General features: G+C 51.6%; 1 protein-coding gene across 1 annotated transcript; it reads right to left on the bottom strand.

Annotated features, from left to right (window-relative positions):
• Nucleotides 1–178: 178 nt before the first annotated feature.
• Nucleotides 179–9464, bottom strand: PLA2G12A (phospholipase A2 group XIIA). Its single transcript, XM_049786547.1, has 6 exons — nucleotides 9287–9464; nucleotides 8670–8982; nucleotides 8300–8601; nucleotides 2707–2783; nucleotides 1463–1628; nucleotides 179–542 (listed from the first exon to the last, which is right to left on the bottom strand). Exons 1-6 carry the CDS (start codon nucleotides 9462–9464, stop codon nucleotides 424–426), a joined length of 1155 nt encoding a protein of 384 aa, XP_049642504.1. The 3' UTR covers nucleotides 179–423.
• Nucleotides 9465–10329: the final 865 nt, after the last annotated feature.

Consider the following 10329-nt stretch of genomic DNA (forward strand, 5'->3'; position numbering starts at 1 on the left):
GTAACTCCTCAGCACCGCTGAGTGTGGCCCAAAAAACAATCAATCAATAAATTAAAAAAAAAAAAAAAAAAAAGAAGCCCTTAACAATGAACTTTAGATTTGACCTTCATATTCTTGGTTTTATGCTTTGAGGCCACATCCAGCAATGCTCAGGGCTTGCCCCTTACTCTAATGCTCAAGAATAATCATTCCTGGCGGTGCTCAGGGGACCATATGGGATATCAGGGATTAAACTTGGGTCAGCCAAGTGCATAGCAAACGCCCTACCTGCTGTGCTATCGCTTGGGCCCCATGGATGCCAAGTTTCTAAAGTCACTAATCCTTCCACACAAGCAGTGGTCGGGGGCCAGGAGATGCCAATTTCAGGGGCCCCGACATGGCCCAACACAGTGCTCAGGGCGGTAGTGAGCACCTCGGGCTACCTCAGAGGTCGGTCCTCTGTTCATGGCGGCACCAGCAGGCAGCGCGCTGGCTGTCCAGATAGGGCTTACAGCCCAGCTGCAGGACACTGGCAAATAGCAGTTCCACGGTGCTCTCGCAGGCTGCGAAGGAACAAGGGGCCACTCGTTAGAGGGGGGCCTGATGGTGGCATCCAGACCCAGGGCATCCTGGGTGCATGGTCCAGCCCTTCCGGTTCCTGGCTCCCTCCCCAACCCCCTTTCTGGTCTTCGCTGTCCCTTTCATCTGGTGACACAATTTCCCTGGGACATCACAGACACTGTCTTGAGTATGGGGCCAGAGATAGCATGGAGGTAAAAGTGTTTGCCTTTCATGCAGAAGGTCATTGGTTCAAATCCTATATGGTCCCCTGAGCCTGCCAGGAGTGGTTTCTGAGCATAGAGCCAAGAGTAACCCCTGAGTGCTTCCAGGTGTGACCCAAAAACCAAAAACCAAAAAAAAAAAAAAAAGGAAGTCTTGATTGTGATCATTTCCTGGGTCCTCACTGGTCTTGCCTCTATCATCTCATCCATCACCTCCCCTGAGCACATCATTCTACATCACGTTATCACAGGGAATAACTGGGCCACCCTGACACAGAAGTGTGCAAACAGAACCAAGACTCTAAATCTTCTAGAACTTTCTACATCTAAATCCAACATGCTCTAGTATTGGCAATGTGTGGAAAGAAGCTGGGAGGTCATATTAGCAGTGCTCAGGGGGACCATGTACAGGGCAGGGAATAGAATCCAGGTAAGCATGCCCCTTGAGGTACTCCACTCTCAAGCCTTCTAGATGGGAGGCTTCCTCACTTTAGGCTCCACATGAACAGGGCACGAAGCCCTGGACAGGGTCTTCTCGGCCTCACCTGCCCCACACCACCCTGGGGTAGATTCTGTAACTATACATTAAGGCGGGGGTGTGTTTGACAGAACAGTCAACTCTGCTCAAATGGAAGGGACAGAGGCGCCCACTTTCTCAGGCCACCCTGAAGAGTCCCAGGCAGGGTTGCTGCAGGTCTCACCCTGCACATGCTGGGCCAGGCCAAGGGTTTTCTGCACGCCGCGGCAGATCCTGGCCAGGCAGTCCTGCAGCTCCTCGTCACAGTCGCTCTTGGCCTGGCCGCAGGTCTCGTAGCACCTGTCATGCTGGTTGCAGCACTTGGTCAGTGACGGGATCCCAATGTTGAGCTGCAAGAGGCAGGGACGAGGCTCACAAGTTCCCCAGGGAGGCAGCAGCCACTAGTATAGACACCCCCAAGCTCTGCCCCCCATACCCCACCTGTCTGTCCTGTCCTGGTCTGGCCTGCTACTCAGAGCCCAATACCCATTTCCCTGCTGGCAACAAACACCTCTCAGTGGCCCAAAACAGGAAAGTGAATTAAAAAAACAACTAAAACAAGGCCAAGAGTATTTGAGGGCCCCCCCCCCCACTGTTCCAGAAGCCAGACCTGAATGATTTTTGGATTCTCCAAAGTGTTTTGTGGACCCTCTCCAGGAAAATGGCCTTGATTTGAGACAAAGTATCCCAGAAAACCTTCCAGTCCCTCCAAGTCATTTTGGATACTTGGAGTCAAGTATTTTGTGATATTTGCAGCTGATCTGGGAGATTTCACCATTCCTGAGCACTTTAACTTTATAATAAAACTCTGATACATCAAGACTCCCTCCTGTAAATCTGTTTCTCCACAACAACCACAGCTAAACCCATTTATTTGGCCTCATCTCAGCTGAAAACATAAATCCTGAAAGACTAGTCCCAAGTACTTTGGCACACCTATAAAATGTTTGTTGACACTTTTTTTGATAGCAGAATCATTTTAATGGTACTAACATCGACATGCTTAAAAAATAATGAAAGATGAACTTGACCCTACCTGGCTCTATAAGGACTTGCCATAGCTTCACTATAAAGAATAACTGATCGAGGGGCCAGTGAGGTGGCGCTAGAGGTAAGGTGTCTGTCTGCCTTGCAAGCGCTCTTCAAGGAAAGATCGCGACCGTGGTTCAATCCCCTGGCATCCCATATGGTCCCCCCAAGCCAGGAGCAATTTCTGAGTGCTTAGCCAGGAGTAACCCCCCTAAGCATCAAACAGCTGTGGCCCGAAAAACCAAAAAAAAAACCAAAAAACAAACTGATCGCTATTAACAGCAACAAGATTATGGATTGGTGAGCCTGAGACACAGCATTACCCCTGCATTGTCAAAAGTGTCACATCATTTCCCCACTCCTGAAACCCATGAAACAGCAAACAGAAATTAGACTTACATGGACGCCGAACAGCGGAGAGCCACAGCCATTGGGTGGGGATGGCTTATAGCCATAACGGGGTACGGGCTTAGAGCCTGCAAAGTACAAACAGTGTGGCCATTAATTTTACAATGTGATCAAAAATACACACCAAAAAGGTCAATGAGGTGCTAGACCGGCCAGAAAATCAGGGGCTAATTGGGTGCTCCACAGCAAATGTCTTTACTCTTATATTCAGGATACAGCAGGGAAGGTACCTGCTTTGCACAGAGCCAAACAGGTACAATTCCCCAGCTCCCTATATGGTTCCTGAGCCCTGCTAAGAGTGATCCTTGAGCACAGAGGTAGTGAGTAAGACCTGACACTGAGTCTAACCCAGTCCCAGTATCCCCCAGCCCCCCGAAACAACTCCACTTCTAATTTTTTTTTTTTTGGCTTTTGGGCTATACCTGGTGACATTCGGAGGATCGAACCAGGGTCTGTCCTGGGTCAGCCACATGCAAGGCACATGCCCTACTGCTGTGCTACCGCTCCGGCCTTCCACTTCAATTTTATATCCCTTTTAAAAGAAATGTATTTGGGGGCCGGAGAGATAGCATGGAGGTAGGGCATTTGCCTCGCACACAGAAGGACAGTGGTTCAAATTCCGGCATCCCATATGGTCCCCTGAGCCTGCCAGGAGCGATTTCTGAGCACCGAGCCAGGAATAGCCCCTGAGCACTGCCAAGTGTGACCCAAAAACCAAAATAAATAAATAAATGTATTTTACCAAATGACTGTGAGGTACAGTTAAAAAGATGTTGATAGCTGAGCTTTAGTCATGTAATATTCCAACACCCTTTCCTTCCAGTGTGCATTTTCCACCACCAATTTCCAGTTTCCCTCCTGTTCCTCCCTCACCCCAGCCTCCCTCCCACCATCTCCCCCACGTTTAGACACTGTGGTTTGCAATAATGTTTCTGAAGGGGTATCATACTTAGCACTTTGTCTCCTTTCAGCAACAGTACTTGTCCAGAGCATCATTTCCAACTCCCACTGTCAAAGTAATCCCTTCTCTCATACTATTTTTTTAAGATCCCACAGATGAGTGTCGTCATTCCATGTCTGTCCCTCTGACTCATTTCACTCAGTATAATATACTCTACATCCATCCATGTCTAAGCAAATTTCATGATTTCATTTTTCCTAACAGCTGCATAGTATTCCATTGTGTAGATGTACCACAGTTTCTTTATCCACTTATGTGTATCTCAGGCACTTGGGGAAAAAAAAAAACACTTCTACATACCACTCAGTTCTTTCTGGTGGCTTCAACAATGCCCCATCTACAGTGCCAGAGAGAGCCCAGCGCCATGAGGAATAGCACAGATATGCAGTTCTCTCTTCTGCTCTCTTGTAAAACACACACATACATCACACACACACACACACACACACACACACACACACACACACACACACACACACCCCACACCACACCACTACTCGGATTCACGTAAGTGACCCATTCGAAGTGATATTCTTGAAAGGGTCGAACCCTAAGGTAGGCTTATAGATGAGGCCCAAATTCTCACCCCAGTATCACCTGTTGATGTAGTCCCATAAAGCAATCACAGATCTGCATAACAAAAATAACTAAGTTGTTGGAATAATAACGCAGAGCACACAGGATGTTTTTCTTGCAAGCAGAGGAACCTGGGTTGAATCCCTGGCAGCCCATATGGCTCCCCATGCCTGCCAGGAGTGATTTCTGAGTGGAGAACCAGGAGTAACTCCTGAGTACAGCTGAGTATGGCCCAAAATCTTAAAAAAAAAAAAAAAAAAAAAAAAAGATGAGTTGCTAATTCACAAGCTCATCTGAGGTGGAGTCCAGCCCCAAGAGAGCGTGACCTTGTTTATGACTAGAGATAGTACAGAGCAGTTAAGGCACTATCTATGCATCCCCAATTTGGTCCCCAGGCCACTGCCAAATGCCCCTGAACACGATCTACTCGGAGCTGCATAAATCTCCACAGGGTTCCAGCCCCAAGTCAGCTGCCTCTCTGAGCTACGATCCAACAAACTCAGGAGGAAAACACCAGATCTGAGCGGATGGGGGGTTCAGCTCATGTGGTCCTGCACAAGCCTCCCGTGTGAGGCCCCAAGTCTGATCTCTGGCACCACAGAGGTCCGAGTGAGCAGCACTGGAAGAGTCCCTCACACCCAAACAAACATCAGTTCTTCCTCCTCACTCTGTCTGAGTTTTCGTGGATCACTCAGGTATATCCAGCAGCTATTCAGTGCAGAGCTGCTGACCCCCATTACTGTTGCCCCAAACATCCCCAAACTGAGGCACAGATGACCTAGGACAGAACCTGGAATTTCCTGCTCTCAGGAGCACCCCACCTCATTTGGGTCATGTCTATCCAGGATTCCCAGCTTCTGTCTCTCCTGGGGATCTGCCAGGACGCATGCACTTGACTGGTGGTTTTCTGTATCTGTCTACACCAGAAATCTCTCCTCTGGACATGTGTGAGTCCCCTGGGTTCCAGCTCTGTCCCAGCCAGGACAAAAGAAAAAAAACTGAGAATTGCATTTGGCAATGGACATGAAGCCATGAAATCTGTTTTGGATTTTTTTTTTCCACTTGGAAAAAGGTACAGCAAATCCCTCCAGATTTGAGACTGGCATCTCTCCCATTTCATGAGGAACAAAGACTTCCTTTGCATAGACTTCCAAAGATTCTGTGTGAGCAAAGGATTCAGGATTAGGACTTTAAAGACTTTTTGCCTCTGTCTGGAGTCCCAGTTCTTTGTTTTCCAGCAGGAAGAGAATCCTTTCTGTGGAACTCAGCCCTGGTGCAGTCTTCTCTTGAAATCTAGAAACTTTTTGACTTGGGGGCCACACCAGCAATGTTCAGGGCTTACTCCTGTCTCTACACTCAGAAGTCACTCTTGAGGAGACCATATAGGATGATGGGGATGAAACCCGGGTCAGCATGTGCAAAGCAAGTGCCCTCCCCACTGTGCTATGTCTCTGGCCCCCTAAGTAAATACTTCTAGCAGGGAAAGTTTCAAGTCACCTTCAGAGATGTTGTAAAGGTTAATCTATCCTGGTACCTCTGACGCAGGGTTGTGACCCGAGAATGTTTTTTCCTGGTCAGACTTTCCAATCCCTGTCAGCGGAAAGCCTTCGCTGGCAGCTTGCAGGATTGGCCCAGACTTGCCTCTCCAGTGCCTGGCCCTGTCATGAATGAATCACTCACTGCTTTCCGACACTGTCCTCAAATAACTATCGCAGTAAGGAGGCCTGCCTGACAGAGGAGAAAAGTTCTTCCCCAAGCCCACTGTTTCTTATTCCACTGTCCCCCAGGGTGTACAGGAGACCCACATTCCCCATATGGGGCTCATTTCCCTTGTCCACTTTACTAATGGGGAGGAGAGAAAACACAGCGGTTAGGGTGCTTACCTTAGACTTGGTAAACCAGGGTTCAGTGCCCTGAGCCCCCACCAGAAGTAATCCCTGAGTGTAGAGCCAGAAGTAAACCCTGAACACAGCTGGATATGGCCCAAAGAAACAAATAAAATCACACTCATGTCCTGTCCCCTCGAAGCCCCCAATATGAGTCACATGAAATTATTTTTTGTTTGCTGCTCAATCTCCACTGAGAACATCACTCAAACGTCCTCGTCATGAATGGAGGTGACATGTTCACCTACTCCAGAAAGGAAACTCTGGAACTTTCTAATCTTCACTCTGTCCTGACTAGTCTGAGGGTAAAAACTCCTTCCTCACTGCAAGCAGTGGGAACATTTGCACATAAATGTAAAAAGGAACTTTATAGCATATAAGACATTGCTCAAGGGCCAGAGCATAGCACAGTGGGGAGGATGTTTGCCTTACATGTGGCCGACCCAGGTTCAATCTCCAGCATCCCACATGGTCCTTAGAGCCTGCCAGGAGTAATTTCTAAGTGCAGAGCCAGAAGTGACCCTGAGCACCACCGGGTGTGGCCAAACAAACAAAAAAGATATCACTCATTCTTTACCTCCACTAAGAGAAAGATAGAAATTATTTCAGAACTGAATGAAGTGCAATTGGCATCGGTGTTTAACATGAAGTGGGCACCTTTAAAAGTTCTTCACATACAGTCTGGCTCAACCTTTGGAGTCAGACAATGTCTGCTGGGCATAAAATTGGTCCTAATTTAATAGATTTTTTTCTTCTGGTTTCTCAAGTGTTCACGGGTTATTCCTGGTTCTCTGTCAGGGACCACTTCCTGGCAGGAGGGAACATATGGGGTGCCAGAGGTGGAACCTGGGTTGGTAGAGTGCAAAGCACGTGAAGTGCTCTCCCCTCTATGCCATTGCTTCCTGTTGTCCAAGTTAAAAGCAAAATAAAACAACAACGACCTTGGGGAAGCCAGACCTGGCAGTGTTCAAGGCTGTAGCAATCAGGAATCACTCCTGAGGACCAACTGGAGTGCAAGAGACCAACACTCTGGCCTCCCTGTTTTCGAGAACAGCACCTCTCTCTCTCTCTTAGGATTGTGAATTCCCAAAGAGAAATAACTGAGATTAAAATATTTGAGCATCTGAGGGGCTAGGGCGACGGCACAGCGGTGGGGCATTTGCCTTGCATGCTACGAACCAGGATTGGACCGGGGTTCGATCACAGGCATCCCATAAGATCCCCCAAGCCTGCCAGGAACGATTTTTGATTGAGCGCAGAGGCAGGAGTAGCCCCTGAGGGCCGGGTGTGGCCCAAAAATCATAAAACAAATAAAAGAAAACAATATTTAAGCATTTGAAAGGGCAAGCGCGGGGCCGGGCGGTGGCGCTAAAGGTAAGGTGCCTGCCTTGCCTGTGCTAGCGCCGGACGGACCTCGGTTCGATCCCCCGGCGTCCCATATGGTCCCCCAAGAAGCCAGGAGCGACTTCTGAGCGCATAGCCAGGAGTAACCCCTGAGCGTCACAGGGTGTGGCCCAAAAACCAAAAAAAAAAAAAAAAAAAAAAAAAGAAAGGCCAAGCGCTTCCAAAAAGATCGCTTTGTGAAACACTTGAGTTCATTATTGCCCATGCTCTCCAGTTCAAATAGAAGCCAAGGTGGAAAAGGTGAAAGGGGAAACCAGAACAGTATTCACGGACGGTTCCCAACAACAAGGTCCTTCCTCATCGGAACCGTCACCTGGAGAACACAGAAAGTCTGTGCAAAGGTCGCGGTCTGTGTGGCCTCCCTTGGCAAGGACCCAGATAGACGGACAGGTGATGGAGAGATACATACATAGATAGATAATAGATAGATAGATAGATGATAGATAGATGATAGATAGATGATAGATAGATAGATAGATAGATGATAGATAGATAGATGATAGATAGATAGATAGATAGATAGATAGATAGATAGATAGATAGATAGATAGATAGATAGATAGATACAGAGAGAGGAGAGACAGAGAGAGACAGAGAGACAGCTTGCAGTGCACGGCTTGGGAAGCCGGGGCCGGCTTCGGTTCCGCGCAGCAGGTGCTGAGAGTCGCGCCAGGCCGCCGGCGCCGAGAGCCGCCGAGCCCGGGGCCGAGCCCGAGGTAGGGGGGCCTCCCTCCCGGCAGGCGTCGGCCGCGCTCACCGTCGGCGCACTGGAAGCGGCAGAGGCCGTCGTCGCCGCCCAGCAGGTCGAGCGCGGCGTTGAGGTAGGCGTCGATCTTGTGCACGCCGTTGCGGATGGTGCGCAGCGTGGCCCTCCAGTCGGGGCTCGGCGCCTCCTCCTGGGCCCGCGCGGCGGGCGGCGGCAGGAGCAGCAGCAGCAGCAGCAGCGGCGGCAGCAGGGCGCGCAGGAGGCCGAGCGGCGGCCGGCGCGGACGGGCCATGCGCTCCTCTCGGCGGCCCGGGACGCGGGAGCCGGGCGGGAGGGCCGCGGCCGCGCGGGGGCTTCCAGCCGGCGGGAGGCGGGAGGCGGGAGGCGGGAGGCGGGAGGCGGGGCCGGCCGGGCCGCGGACCAATCCACGGGCGAGTGAGGAGCCGCTGGGGGCGGAGCTTCCTCCGGGCCTCGCGGCGGCGGGGCCGAGACTCCGGGCGGAGCCCACTTGGGGAGCGGAGCTGCCTCGGGCCTAACGTCGGCGGGGCCGATGCGTGGGCGGGGCCGGGCTGCTGGGCGGAGCCTCGTGGGGGCGGAGCTTCCTCGGGGGTCTAGCTTCGGTGGGACCGACGTGTGGGCGGAGCCTATGTAGGGGGCGGAGCTCCTCGAGGCCCAGCTCCGGTGGGGCCGATCTAGGGGCGGAGCTCCTCGGGGCCTAGCTCCGGTGGGCCGGTCTGTGGGCGGGGCCTATGTAGGGGGCGGAGCTCCTCGGGGCCCAGCTCCGGTGGGGCCGGTCTGTGGGCGGGGCCTATGTAGGGGGCGGAGCTCCTCGGGGCCCAGCTCCGGTGGGGCCGGTCTGTGGGCGGGGCCTCTCTGGGGCGGCGCTTCCTCGGCCCAGCGTCCGTCCCGCCGAGCTGGTCCTCGTCCTCGGCGTCTTCCAAGTTCGAAAGGGCCTCCTTCCCTCCCTCCCTCCCTCCCTCCCAAGCATCGCCGGGAGTGAGCTCCCAGTACACACAGCCTGGAACATTCTCTGAGCACCGCCGGGCGCGGCCTTGTCGAGGACGTCCGTTTGAGGAGGCCTGTCGCCACTTGAGGGGGCCTTTAGGTGCCTGCCAAGGGATCTGGCGCCGGTCCCACCTTTTGCGTTTCCACCCTGGGAGGAGCCTGAGCCCCAGGCCAGTTCCTGCGTCTGTGCCCTGAACTGGGAGCCACGCATTCAGTCGTTGCACTCCCCAAGGCAGGTGCCGGCACGACACAAACTCGGGGTTCCTTTGACGTCTCTGGTTTGCCCTTGCTGGAATTTCTGCCCCAGCCCAATCGTCCCCCATCCCCAGAGAAGCCCCACAAAATCTATGCTCCGTCTGCTCGCCCGCATGGATATAAATGCCTTGGAAGGAGAGGGATCTCTGGGGGCCCAGAAAAGACCCTATTTTCGATACAGGGCTTCCCAAGCCTCTGAGAAATATAATTGATCTGTTATCCCTTCTAGAAGACCCCACAGGGTCCTCTGACTGCATTTGGGCATCAGTGCTAAGGTTAAAAAAAATAGCACAGCTTATTGGACTTGATGTAACATATTAACTCAGAATCCCAGAAGAGGAGGTGATTGTGCAACTTTTCGTGCTATTCGAAATAGTGGAAGATCAACAAAACGACAGATGACCAAAGAGCTAATCCTTTCCAGCAGCTTGGCTGTGTTGAAAAATTCCAGCCCGCGAGGATCCCTCTTTTTTTTCCAGAGCTAAGGCTGAAGGTTAAGTTTGTAAGAGGGAGATCCGGGTGTGTCTGTAGGTCAAGGGGTTGAGCACATGCCTGACTCTTGCCAGGACCCGAGTTTAGTCTACAGTGTGCTGTGACTCTCCTACGACCATCAGCGGTAGCCCTGGTGGTCCCTAATCACCAATGTTGCTGAGCACTGAGCTTTCAGAGTAGCAGAGAGTGCTCCCCAGTACTCCCTGTAAGAAATAAATGATAGAGGGGCTGGAGCCATAGTATAGCAGGGAGGGTAATTGCCTTGTACATGGCCAAACTCAGCTCAATCCCTGTCATCCCATATGGTCCCTCAAGCACTACTAGGCGTG

This window comes from Suncus etruscus, chromosome 14, assembly GCF_024139225.1.
Source record: "Suncus etruscus isolate mSunEtr1 chromosome 14, mSunEtr1.pri.cur, whole genome shotgun sequence".
In the NCBI taxonomy this organism is placed as follows: Eukaryota; Metazoa; Chordata; class Mammalia; order Eulipotyphla; family Soricidae; genus Suncus; species Suncus etruscus.